General features: G+C 41.3%; 1 protein-coding gene across 1 annotated transcript in view; it reads right to left on the bottom strand.

Annotated features, from left to right (window-relative positions):
- Window positions 1-13840, bottom strand: part of dlec1 (DLEC1 cilia and flagella associated protein) — a 70767-nt gene that overhangs the window by 14813 nt on the left and 42114 nt on the right. Inside the window, exons 24-31 of the mRNA XM_061964892.2 lie at window positions 12835-13020; window positions 12703-12770; window positions 12494-12645; window positions 4856-4971; window positions 4719-4789; window positions 4480-4649; window positions 1110-1271; window positions 911-1033 (exon numbers count right to left, since the gene is read on the bottom strand). Coding sequence (XP_061820876.1) covers window positions 911-1033; window positions 1110-1271; window positions 4480-4649; window positions 4719-4789; window positions 4856-4971; window positions 12494-12645; window positions 12703-12770; window positions 12835-13020 — 1048 coding nt within the window. The remainder of the gene's footprint in view (window positions 1-910; window positions 1034-1109; window positions 1272-4479; window positions 4650-4718; window positions 4790-4855; window positions 4972-12493; window positions 12646-12702; window positions 12771-12834; window positions 13021-13840) is intronic.

Here is a 13840-nt window from a genome sequence, read left to right as displayed (position 1 = left end):
TTGAAATGGTCGGTGTCGGAATTTTTCAAAACTGTCGTGAAATGTTGTAGTAACATTTTTCCCAAAATCCCCAAATTTCCAGGAAGTTCCCATTGAAATGAATGGGACATTTTCCCAAGTTGCACAATTCCCACATTTTTCAACTTATTCAAACCATTCCAACATCAACGCATTCCACTCAACCTGGACAATCAAACTATAATTTTTCCAAGTTCCAAAAAATTCCAGGAAATCCCAGAATTCCCGTTTTTCCAAACCCTTTTTTCTGTCAACTACTCCTTCAAACATTTTTCAACCCACTTCAACCGTTCCACCGTCAAATCATTCCTCTTGATCAAGACAAAAAACAAGGTTGTTTTTTGAACTGGAAAAATTCCTGTTTTTTACGAAATTCCAGGAATACTATTTCTCAATTAAAAATGTTACTTCTTCAACATTTCTCGACCGATTTAAACAATTCCGACACCAACCAATTCAGCTCATTCAGGACAATCATGCTCCTAATCATTTTCAAAAAAATCCCGCTTTTCCCCAAATTCCCAAGAAGTTCCCATTGAAATGAATGGGACATTTTCCCAAGTTGCACGATTCCCACATTTTTCAAGCTATTCAAACCATTCCAACATCAACACATTCCACTCACCCTGGACATTCAAACTAACACTTTCCCAAGTTCCAAACCAAATTCCAGTTTTCCTGGAAATTCAAACTCTTCAACATTCAAACTATTCTTACATTCATACTACATTCTGTCAGAATTTCAGTTCAACTTCAGCATTGGAGCAATCACACGTAATTCCCTCAGAAATTGCCTCATCTAGTAAACACTTGGTTTCTAAATAGGAGACCCTTGCAAAACTCTGAGGTGGACTCTGAGTACGTGCAACAATAAGAGATGAGCGAGTGTTACCTGGGAGTCCAGGCTAATGTAGCCCAGAGCCAAGCCCACACACTTGGACTCGCCACTTTGTCCCGACATGGCGGGCGGCGTGAAAGACAGGTGCACGTTGCTGCTGCCTCCAGCCGGGACGACCTGCAGGTGCAGACGGCAGGCAGTAAACGGCCCGTGGTGCAAACAGTCGGCAAACTCAAAAAGTTGTGCGGCGTACAGTTTGCCGCGGTGTGATGCTGTAGGGCTCGTCCGACTTGTCTCCGATGTGCGGTCGAATGTGGACGGTGAGGAGTTTCCTCTTGGCAGGAAGTAGGTCCTGATGTTGCTCCTGGCTGGTGGTGGTGGTGGTTGTTGTTGTGCACGCTTCCCTCGCTGCGCCCTGAGATGGACAAGTCGCTTTCAGGCAATAAAGTCAAACATATTTATCGAAAATGACGATTCTTGCCACAAAAAGTGTGCTTTATTCAGCCTTCAGCTCAGCGTTCAGGATGAAGATAAAATGCACGACGACTTTTTCCCTTCCGATGCAATACCGATATCGGAGCCTTAATCATTAGTCGATACCAATACTGATTTGATACGATATCAGCAGAAATTATAGTGGTGTGGAATGTTAGAAAAGGTTTGATCAGGTGAAATGAGTCAAACAAAAAAAACAATGGTATTTATGAAAAATACTGACATATTTATTATTAACTGTCTGGAATGGACTTGTGCTGTCTTTAAGTTGAAGTGGAGTGGTCATTTTTAACAATTAATAATTCATGCAAGGTAAATGATGCGGACACGTTTGTTACCGGTTACTTTGTAAACTGTGGAATTCTCTTTACAATGAGATAAATCCATCCATCCATCCATTTTCTACCGCTTATTCCCTTCGGGGTCGCTGGAGCCTATCTCACCTACAATCAGACGGAAGGAGGGGTATACCCTGGACAAGTCGCCACCTCATCGCAGGGCCAACACAGATAGACAGACAACATTCACACTCACATTCACACACTAGGGACCATTTAGTGTTGCCAATCAACCTATCCCCAGGTGCATGTCTTTGGAGGTGGAAGGAAGCCGGAGTACCCGGAGGGAACCCACGCAGTCACGGGGAGAACATGCAAGCTCCACACAGAAAGATCCACAATGAGATAAAAAACTGTAAAAATATATTCCAATTGAAAAAAATGTAAGTAAAGTGTATATTGTAGCGTCCCAGAAGAGTTAGTGCTGCAAGGGATTCTGGGTATTTGTTCTGTTGTGTTTATGTTGTGTTACGGTGCGGATGTTCTCCCGAAATGTGTTTGTCAAACTTGTTTGGTGTGGGTTCACAGTGTGGCGCATATTTGCAACAGTGTTAAAGTTGTTTATACGGCCAGCCTCAGTGTGACCTGTATGGCTGTTGACCAAGTATGCGTGGCATTCACTTGTGTGTGTGAAAAGCCGTAGATATTATGTGACTGGGCCGGCACGCAAAGGCAGTGCCTTTAAGGTTTATTGGCGCTCTGTACTTCTCCCTACGTCCGTGTACACAGCGGCGTTTTAGAAAGTCATAAATTTTACTTTTTGAAACCGATACCGATAATTATGAAACCGATACCGATATTTTCCGATATTACATTTTAAAGCATTTATCGGCAGTCTGATATTATCGGACATCCCTAGTAAAAACCAATGTCAGTTTAATAGTAAAATTCTGGCAACTAAGCTACAAGCTTTTACTGTAAAAAAAAAACAACCAAAACAGTGGTACTGTTTTTCCATTTACCATAAAATGTTGTAAAAAAAATAAAATAAAACACACTATATTGATTGGCAACACTAAATGGTCCCTAGTGTGTGAATGTGAGTGTGAATGTTGTTTGTCTATCTGTGTTGGCCCTGCGATGAGGTGGCGACTTGTCCAGGGTGTACACCGCCTTCTGCCCGTGTACAGCTGAGATAGGTTCCAGCAACCCCCCGCGACCCCAAAAGGGACAAGCGGTAGAAAATGGATGGATGGATATATTCTACAGTAAAATTTTGTAAATGTAAAGTTTATACTTTAAAATCGACAGTCTACTTATAACAATTTATATACTTAATAATGAAATCCAGAGGCAAATTCATACATTATTCTCTGTCATACTTGCCAACCTTGAGACCTCCGATTTCGGGAGGTGGGGGGAGGGGGGTGGTGGTCGGGGTGGGACGGGGGCGTGGCTAAAAGGGGAGGGGTATATTTACAGCTAGAATTCACCAAGTCAAGTATTTCATATATACATATATATATATATATATATATATATATATATATATATATATATATATATATATATATATATATATAAGAAATACTTGACGTTCAGTGAATTATATATATATATATATATATATATATATATATATATATATATATATATATATATATATATATATAAAATAAATACTTGAATTTCAGTGTTCATTTATTTACACATATACACACACATAATAATTCATGCAAGGTAAATGATGCGGACACGTTTGTTACCGGTTACTTTGTAAACTGTGGAATTCTCTTTACAATGAGATAAATCCATCCATCCATCCATCCATTTTCGCGGGGGGCGCTGGCATACTTGCCAACCTTGAGACCTCCGATTTCGGGAGGTTGGGGGGGGGGGCGTGGTCGGAGGTGGGGCGGAGGCGTGGTTGGGGGGGCGTGGTTAAGAGGGGAGGAGTATATTTACAGCTAGAATTCACCAAGTCAAGTATTTCATATATATATATATATATATATATATATATATATATATATATATATATATATATATATATATATATATATATATATATATATATATATATATATATATATATTTACATATATGTATATATATATAAGAAATACTTGACTTTCAGTGAATTCTAGCTATATACATATATATATATATATATATATATATATATATATATATATATATATATATATAAATAAGAGAAATACTTGAATTTCAGTGGTCATTTATTTACACATATACACACACATAACACTCATCTACTCATTGTTGAGTTAAGGGTTGAATTGTCCATCCTTGTTCTATTCTCTGTCACTATTTTTCGAACCATGCTGAACACCCTCTCTGATGCATTGCTGTGTGGCACGCACAAAAGTGCTTTCATCATATGCACTAGATGGCAGTATTGTCCTGTTTAAGAGTGTCACAACATTGCTGTTTACGGCAGACGAACTGCTTTACGGTATACAAAAAAGTGACTGCTGTTGTTGTGTGTTGTTGCCGCGCTGGGAGGACGTTAATGAAACTGCCTAACAATAAACCCACATAAGAAACCAAGAACTCGCCCTCCATCATTCTACAGTTATAACGTGATTGGGCAGGTACGCTTTTTTATATTGTGGAGGACCTGAGTCCGCCTGAATTTCAGGAGAAAATTTGTCCCGGGAGGTTTTCGGGAGAGGCGCTGAATTTCGGGAGTCTCCCGGAAAATCCGGGAGGGTTGGCAAGTATGTTCTCTGTTACAAGCGGCCCTCTGATGGCAGCCATAACGGCCATGTGGCCCTCAATGAAAACCAGTTTGACATCCCTGGTGTAGTGCATGTGTTTGCTTAAAACCTGAGTTGTTTTCCCAGCAGCCTCTGCGTTACAAAGCTTCGGCGCGTCTCCCACTATCTCAGTGCCGTCGGCGTCCTTCAGAGGGAAGCTTTGTCCGTAGGAAATCACCACGTCCACCAGTTTACGGTCGTTGGCAAGGATGTTGTAGGTCTCCCAGTCCAGGCGGATATCTGCGAGGAAGCGACAAAACGCGTGGCTCCCCAAAGACCACCGGGCAGAAAAGGAGTGAGACGGCTTACCGAACATGGTGGGGTTGTTGATGCGCAGAGAGCGAGACACGGTGTCGCCTCCGGACACGCGAGTGCCAAACCTAAAGATGAAGACCTGGTGAAAGACAGTCCTGGACAAAAACATTCACTCCTGAAGTGCTCCTCACTGTAAGTTGGGTCCTTGGGTCTGGTCGTCCGTACGAGGGCCCGTGATCTGGAAGTAGAGTGGACATCCTCTGACGGTCATCTGCACGGGGATGAGGGTGGGCTGGAGGTCCCCCACCTGCAGAGAGGAGACACATGTGCTGTGTACTTAACACACATACAAACCCCAAAACCAGTGAAGTTGTCACGTTGTGTAAATGGTAAATAAAAAGAGAATACAATGATATGCAAATCCTTTTCAACTTATATTCAATTGAATAGACTGCAAAGACAAGATATTTAATGTTCACACTTTTTTTTGCAAATAATCATTAATTTAGAATTTAATGGCAGCAACACATTGCAAAAAAGTTGTCACAGGGGCATTTTTACCACTGTGTTACATGGCCTTTCCTTTTAACAACACTCAGTAAAGGTTTGGGAACTGAGGAGACACATTTTTGAAGTGGAATTATTTCCCATTCTTGCTTGATGTACAGCTTAAGTTGTTCAACAGTCCGTGTAGTAGACACACATTTTCAATGGGAGACAGGTCTGGACTACAGGCACCCGCACTCTTTTACTATGAAGCCACGCTGTTGTAACACGTGGCTTGGCATTGTCTTGCTGAAATAAGCAGGGGCGTCCATGATGACGTTGCTTGGATTGCAACATATGTTGCTCCAAAACCTGTATGTACCTTTCAGCATTAATGGTGCCTTCACAGATGTGTAAGTTACCCATGTCTTGGGCACTAATATACCCCCATACCATCACACATGCTGGCTTTTACACTTTGCGCCTAGAACAGGGGTCGGCAACCCGTGGCTCCGGAGCCGCATGCGGCTCTTTGATCACTCTGATGCGGCTCAGCAGCTTACTTGCTGAACCCCCCAATTTTCCCGTGAGACTTCCGGATTTCAGTGCCTCTCGCAGAAAACTTGCGGGATTAATATTCACCGATTTTCACCCTTACAGCTATAATAAGGGCGTGCCATGATGATACAACATTTGGCGCTCTCTACAATCTGTATTAACAGTGTGCCAGCCCAACACTTGTTATACATTATACATCTTCTGCTTGCACACGTACGTGACAGCAAGGCATACTTGGTCAACAGCCACACAGGTTACACTGACGGTGACCATATAAAACAACTTTAACACTTTTACTAATAATGCGCCACACTTTGAACCAAAACCAAACAAGAATGACAAACACATTTCGGGAGAACATCTGCACCTTATCACAACATAAACACAACAGAACAAACACCCAGAATCCCATGCAGCCCTGACTCTTCCGGGCTACATTATACACCCCTGCTACCACCAAACCCCGCCCCCACCCCAACCCTGCTCCCTCACACATCAACCCCCCCCCCTGTGCGTCGGTTGAGGTGGGCGGGGTTTGGTAGCGGGGGTGTATAATGTATCCCGGAAGAGTTAGGGCTGCATGGGATTCTGGGTATTTGTCCTGTTGTGTTTATGTTGTGTTACTGTGAAGATGTTCTCCCGAAATGTGTTTGTCATTCTTGTTTGGTGTGAGTTCACAGTGTGGCGCATTATTAGTAAGAGTGTTATAGTTTGTTTTTTTTTATACCGCCACCGTCAGTGTAACCTGTGTGGTTGTTGACCAAGTATGCCTTGCTGTCACCTACGTGAGCAAGCGGAAACACCATACAACGTGTGGCTAATCAGGCACGCTGGTTGTAGTGGGTGCTATATGCTGTACCATCACGGCACGCATGACGCTGACAAGCGCCATTCATTTAAAACCCGCGTGCCGCACCAGCTTTCATATTCCATATAAGGGTGTGGGCAGCGTGTCTGAGACCCCTGGTTTATATATGGCACAAAGCAATAAGAAAACTTTGCATGCAGTGTTATTTCAAAAAAATTTGCGGCTCCCATTGGTTTCTATAATTTGCGAAACTGGTCAAAATGGCTCTTTGACTGGTAAAGGTTGCCGACCCCTGGCCTAGAACAATCCGGATGCTTATTTTCTTCTTTGGTCCGGAGGACACGACGTCCACAGTTTCCAAAAACAATTTGAAATGTGGTCTCGTCGGACCACAGAACACTTTTCCACTTTGCATCAGTCCATTTTAGATGAGCTCGGGCCCAGAGAAGCCGGCAGCGTTTCTGGGTGTTGTTGATAAATGGTTTTCGCTTTGCATAGTAGAGTTTTAAAGGGGAACATTATCACCAGACCTATGTAAGCGTCAATATATACCTTGATGTTGCAGAAAAAAGACCATATTTTTTTAACCGATTTCCGAACTCTAAATGGGTGAATTTTGCCGAATTAAACGCCTTTCTATTATTCGCTCTCGGAAAGCAATCCGCCATTTTCTCAAACACCGAGTCAAATCAGCTCTGTTATTTTCCGTTTTTTCAACTGTTTTCCGTACCTTGGAGACATCATGCCTCGTCGGTGTGTTGTCGGAGGGTGTAACAACACGAACAGGGACGGATTCAAGTTGCACCAGTGGCCCAAAGATGCCAAAGTGGCAAGAAATTGGACGTTTGTTCCGCACACTTTACCGACGAAAGCTATGCTACGACAGAGATGGCAAGAATGTGTGGATACCTCGCTCTCAACACCAGCAAGACCAGAGAGATCATCGTGGACTTCAGGAGGAGCAGCACCGACCCTGCCCCCCTCTACATCAACGGCGAGCGTGTAGAGAGGGTCCACACCTTCAGGTACCTTGGAGTCCACATCTCTAATGACTTCTCCTGGACAGTCAACACCACATCAATCATCAAGAAGGCTCAGCAGAGGCTACACTTCCTTAGAGTCCTCGGGAAGTACAACCTGAAGCCTGACCTGCTGCTGACCTTCTACCGCTCGTCCATCGAGAGCCTGCTGACCTACTGTATTACGGTATGGTACGGCAGCTGCACTGCAGCAAACAGGGAGAGGCTGCAAAGAGTGGTCAAGACGGCTCAGAAGATCATCGGCCGCCCTCTCCCCTCTCTGACGGACATCTACACCTCCCGCTGCCTCAACAGAGCCAGTGCCATCATCAAGGACAGCACCCACCCTGGCTCTGACCTGTTCCACCTGCTGCCCTCTGGGAAGCGCTACAGGTGCATTAAAACCAAAACAAACAGGCTAAAGAACAGCTTCTTCCCCAGGGCCATAACCATCCTGAACGGACTGCCCCATTGTCCCTCATAACTGCCTTCTCTTCGGTGCAATAACCCATTCCACCAACCACCCTGTTTTTGTTTTGTTTTTTCATGTATATATTCATTTCACACCATATTCATTGCACTTCTACATTTTTTATATTTTTATATATTTGCACATTGTTTTTCTAGCATGCACACATCGCACTGTATGGAATGGCCTCAATCTCGTTACCTTGCGTAATGACAATAAAGCTGATTCTGATTCTGATTCTGATTCTGATATCCTGCGACACTCAAAGCAGATGCATTTCCAACTGGACTGGACAGATCAGCTTTCAGGAAAAGAGAGCGGATGAGGGTATGTCTACAGAATATATTAATTGATGAAAACTGGGCTGTCTGCACTCTCAAAGTGCATGTTGTTGCCAAATGTATTTCATATGCTGTAAACCTAGTTCATAGTTGTTAGTTTCCTTTAATGCCAAACAAACACATACCAATCGTTGGTTAGAAGGCGATCGCCGATTTCGTCCTCGCTTTCTCCCGTGTCGCTGGCTGTCGTGTCGTTTTCGTCGGTTTCGCTTGCATACGGTTCAAACCGATATGGCTCAATAGCTTCAGTTTCTTCTTCAATTTTGTTTTCGCTACCTGCCTCCACACTACAACCATCCGTTTCAATACATGCGTAATCTGTTGAATCGCTTAAGCCGCTGAAATCCGAGTCTGATTCCGAGCTATTGTCGCTATAGCTTGCTGTTCTATGCGCCATGTTTGTTTGTGTTGGCATCACTATGTGACGTCACAGGAAAATGGACGGGTGTATATAACGATGGTTAAAATCAGGCACTTTGAAGCTTTTTTTAGGGATATTGCGTGATGGGTAAAAGTTTGAAAAAAACTTCGAAAAATAAAATAAGCCACTGGGAACTGATTTTTAATGGTTTTAACCATTCTGAAATTGTGATAATGTTCCCCTTTAACTTGTACTTACAGATGTTGCGACCAACTGTAGTTACTGACAGTGGTTTTCTGAAGTGTTCCTGAGCCCATGTGGTGATATCCTTTACACACTGATGTCGGTTTTTGATACAGTACCGCCTAAGGCAGGGGTGCTCATTACGTCGATCGCGAGCTACCGGTCGATCTCGGAGGGTGTGTCAGTCGATCGCCAGCCAGGCATTAAAAAAATAGTCCTAAAAAGAGCGATCATAAATCTTCACTATGACGTCACTTTCGTCACTTGATTGACATTCACGGCACCCGAGGGTCTTCTGAGATGACGCTGGCTGCTGCCAGCTCATTAAAATTACCGACTGGAAGGCGAGAAACACTTTATTTCAACAGACTCTGGCGCCGTACCTGTCGTCAAAACTCCAAAGACCGACTGCACAGTTGCACAGTTGCGCTAACAAAATAAGAGTCTCAGAAAGCTGGCGTGCACAAGCTAGCAAGCTACAGAGTTTGCCGACAATGTATTTCTTGTAAAGTGTATACAAAGGAGTACGGAAGCTGGACAAATAAGATGCCAAAAACCAACCACTTTCATGTGGTATTGAACAGAAAGGAGGACCTTTTTCTCCTCCATTCGAAAATGCGGACGTTTTTAGCACCACTGTCTGATTCCTATCAATGCAAGTCATCACAATCAGGTAATACACCAACTTATATTCTTGTCTTCATGAAAGAAAGGAATCTATATGTGTTAAACATGCTTGTATTATCTTTAAACACCTTAACTTGTTAACAATATTAACTATATGTATTAAACATGCTTGCATTATCTTTAAACACCTTTAACTTGTTAACAATATTAACTATATGTATTAAACATACTTGTATTATCATTAAACACCTTTAATTTATTAACAATATTAACTATATGTGTTAAACATTCTTGTATGATCATTAAACACCTTTAATTTATTAACAATATTAACTATATGTGTTAAACATGATTGCATTATCATTAAACACCTTTAATTTATTAACAATATTAACTATATGTGTTAAACATGCTTGCATTATCATTAAACACCTTTAACTTATTAACAAAAACATATATTTCATAAATAAGTAAATGTAAATTATATATATGAATGAGGTAGATCCCCACGACTTGATCAATTGAAAAGTAGCTCGCCTGCAGAAAAAGTGTGAGCACCCCTGGCCTAAGGGATCGAAGGTCTGTAATATTATCGCTTACGTGCAGTGATTTCTCCAGATTCTCTGAACCTTTTGATGATATTACGAACCGTAGATGGTGAAATCCCTAAATTCCTTGCAATAAGCTCGTGAGAAATGTTGTTCTCAGACTGCTGGACAATTTGCTCCCGCATTTGTTGACAAAGTGGTGACCCTCGCCCCATCCTTGTTTGTGAATGACTGAGCATTTCATGGAAGCTGCTTTTATACCCAATCATGGCACCCACCTGTTACCAATTCATACCTGCCAACTACTCAGTGGCCTAGTGGTTAGAGTGTCCGCCCTGAGATCGGTAGGTTGTGAGTTCAAACCCCGGCCGAGTCATACCAAAGACTATAAAAAATGGGACCCATTACCTCCCTGCTTGGCACTCAGCATCAAGGGTTGGAATTGGGGGTTAAATCACCAAAATGATTCCCGGGCGCGGCCACCGCTGCTGCCCACTGCTCCCCTCACCTCCCAGGGGGTGATCAAGGGTGATGGGTCAAATGCAGAGAATAATCTCGCCACACCTAGTGTGTGTGTGACAATCATTGGTACTTTAACTTTTAACTTTAACTTTAACTTTACTCCGGTTTTCCCGTAATTAGTACGGTTTTCATCAACCTATTCCGGGTTACGGTTGCAGTGATAAAAAATACGGTTTTTCATTCATTAAAACAACAATTTTTTTTAAACAATGACAATCGACACTGCTTCCCGTAACTTCCTGTCGAGCCATTCCGAATGCCATGCGTGAGGCTATTTATAGCACCGCTGCCAAGCACGAGGCACCTGTTGCCCATTGTTTCCAAACGAGCGAACGATCATGGAATCACCTGGAGAAAAATCGCAAACGAGTCTTAAACCGAAAAGAAAACTGCAGTCATTCCGTGAAGAATATTCAAAAGCCTATCCGGGAATAATTATCCGTTCCAAAAAGGGTGAAAACTACGCGAATTGCACCTTGTGCAGACAAGATTTTTCGATCGGACACGGAGGAATTAGCGATGTAAAAGACCACGTTGGGACAAAAAAACACAAGTCTAATGCCGTTGCTAGCGATACAAGTGGAAAACTTTGGATTTTAGCCACAAAAAGGTAATGACACCAATGTTATCTATTGGAATTGTTTAGTACTGTTAAAAGTGTTTATACTATTTATGCTTTCAAGTCCAAGTTGAAGAAATCTTGTTAAATGTTGACAGCATAACTACCAAAATACAGAAGTATGTCCTTAATATTTTTGCAGTGCTATTTCTGTTGAAAAGTTAAAATGATTACATTAGAGATGTGATGTGCCACTTTTCAAGTGTCTGATGGCTTAAATTAATTTTCATTAATTTTTCATATTTTGAATTCTTTTGAAAGGCTTACAAAAAAACTACATTTGAATTGTAATTCCATGCTATTGACAGGACTATTAATTTTAATGAAGTTAGCTTACCATGTTTACAGTATGATAATTGTGATAGAAATGTGAATTTTAGGCACAGAATATTTTTTACAATTGGACAAGGCAGTAGATTATACAAGCTTGGACAGAAAGTTAATAATGACACCAATTTTTTTTTTAATGGAATTGTTTAGTACTGTTTTACCATTTGTTTACTGTAAAAAGTGTTTATACTGTTTATACTTTCAATTAACAAATTGATGTCTTGTGAAAGGTTGACAGGATAACTGGCATTAACTGTCAAAATAATTTCAAACTATTGAAGTTATCTTACAGAATAAACATGTCAATCAACCCATATGATTTTTGCTGTAATATTTTTGTTTTGAAAAGTCACTGTGACTGATAGAAAAGTGATGGTTTTAGCAACATTTTAACCTGTCTGAATGCTAATAATCATTTTGCATCGGGGGGGGGGACGACGAAGCTGAACCCCCCACCAGGACTTTGTCCTGGACCTACCGGGGCCTGCGGCCCCTGGACCCTGGCTACTAGGTTTTTCTGATTTCAAAAGTTGGCAGGTATGCCAATTAGCCTGTTTACCTGTGTGATGACCCAAAGAAGTGTTTGATGAGCATTCCTCAACTTCCTCAGTCTTTTTTGCCACTTGTGCCAGCTTTTTTGAAACATTTTGCAGGCATCAAATTCCAAATGAGCTAATATTTGCAAAAAAATAAAGTTATCCATTTCGAACGTTAAATATCTTGTCTTTGCAGTCTATTCAATTGAATATAAGTTGAGAAGGATTTGCAAATCATTGTATTCTCTTTTTATTTACCGTTTACACAAAGTGACAACTTCACTGCTTTTGGGTTTTGTACAAGAAGGTGTATATGACTTTGTGGGCCACATTAAAGCAGGCATGGGAAACAAAGTACTCACACTGCATACGAGATGGTCGCTGTACTCCCCCCACATGTCGCTGTAGGCCGTCACCTCCACAGTTTGTGTGTCGAAGGGCTCCAGCGTTCCAGTGCTCGGCAGGACGTAGAAGGCCGCACCTTTACCGTTGGCCAGCAGGTGGCTCAAAAAGTCTGCAGCCAGAGAAAGACATGGTCGTTCCAGCTGTGCCAAGAGTTAATGAAACATACCCTTGTGTGACTGCTCTTCCAACTTCCTGGCTTGGACGGAGTGAAGCGGCTTCTTCATGTATGGAGATCTGCAGGCAGGACACAGGAGAGTCACAACAAACGTCCAGTGCTGATGTTTGCTGAGGCCAGAACCTTTTCTCCGCTGGCTTGACGGGCTTCCAGGCCCGGCAGCGGAAATACTGCGCCTCGATGCTGAAGGCTGCCGGGATGGCCGTGTGATTGGTTATCAGGAGCTGCTTGGTGACTGGTTTCCCCAACAGGACGTCGCCGCCAAAGTCCAGCGTCAACTGCACCAGGTCTTCTGAGGGCGGGTCAGAGCTGGGGGGAAGAGCAGTAGTGGGTCGTGATGGGCGAGACCGCCGATTTTCTCTCCAAATTCAGGCTGGTATCGGCGATACCGATCCGATACTTTACGCAAATATACCTAACGTGTCTGCTAAAATGTAAAAAGTTGTGTATTTTAAATTAATAACAAATTTATCCGGAAAAAAAAAAAAAAACAATACTAAAAATGTAAGGAGAAAAAAAGCTATGTAATTAGAGAAAACTTTATAAACTAATAACATACTTAGTACGGAGCCCCTAAAGGGACATGGGGGGAAAAAATAATTTTTATAATTTTTTTTTTTTTTTTTTTTTTTTTTTTAGACATGTATCTTGTGCGCACGAGAAACTTTTTATAAAGTTATAAAAAAAAAATTACAATTTATAATTTTTTATTTTTTTTAGACATGTATCTCGAGAAAGTTTCTCGAGATACATGTCTAAAAATAAAACAAACAAAAAAAATTATTATCATTTTTTTTTTTTTATAACTTTATAAAACGTTTCTTGTGCGCACAAGAAAGTTTCTCGAGATACATGTCTAAAAAATTAAAAAAATTTTAAAAATAATAATTAATATTTTTTTTTTATAACTTTATAAAAAGTTTCTCGTGCGCACGAGAAACTTTTTATAAAGTTATATAAAAAAAACAATTTATAATTCTTTTTTTTTTTTTAGACATGTATCTCGTGCGCACGAGAAAGTTTCTCGAGATATATGTCTAAAAAAAAAAAAAAAAAAAAAATTATTATTATCTTTTTTTTTTTTATAACTTCATAAAACGTTTCTTGTGCGCACATAAATTTTCTATAA

Source organism: Nerophis lumbriciformis, linkage group LG07 (assembly GCF_033978685.3).
Source record: "Nerophis lumbriciformis linkage group LG07, RoL_Nlum_v2.1, whole genome shotgun sequence".
Lineage (NCBI taxonomy): Eukaryota > Metazoa > Chordata > Actinopteri > Syngnathiformes > Syngnathidae > Nerophis > Nerophis lumbriciformis.
This window is presented reverse-complemented; position numbering and strand designations above follow the sequence as displayed.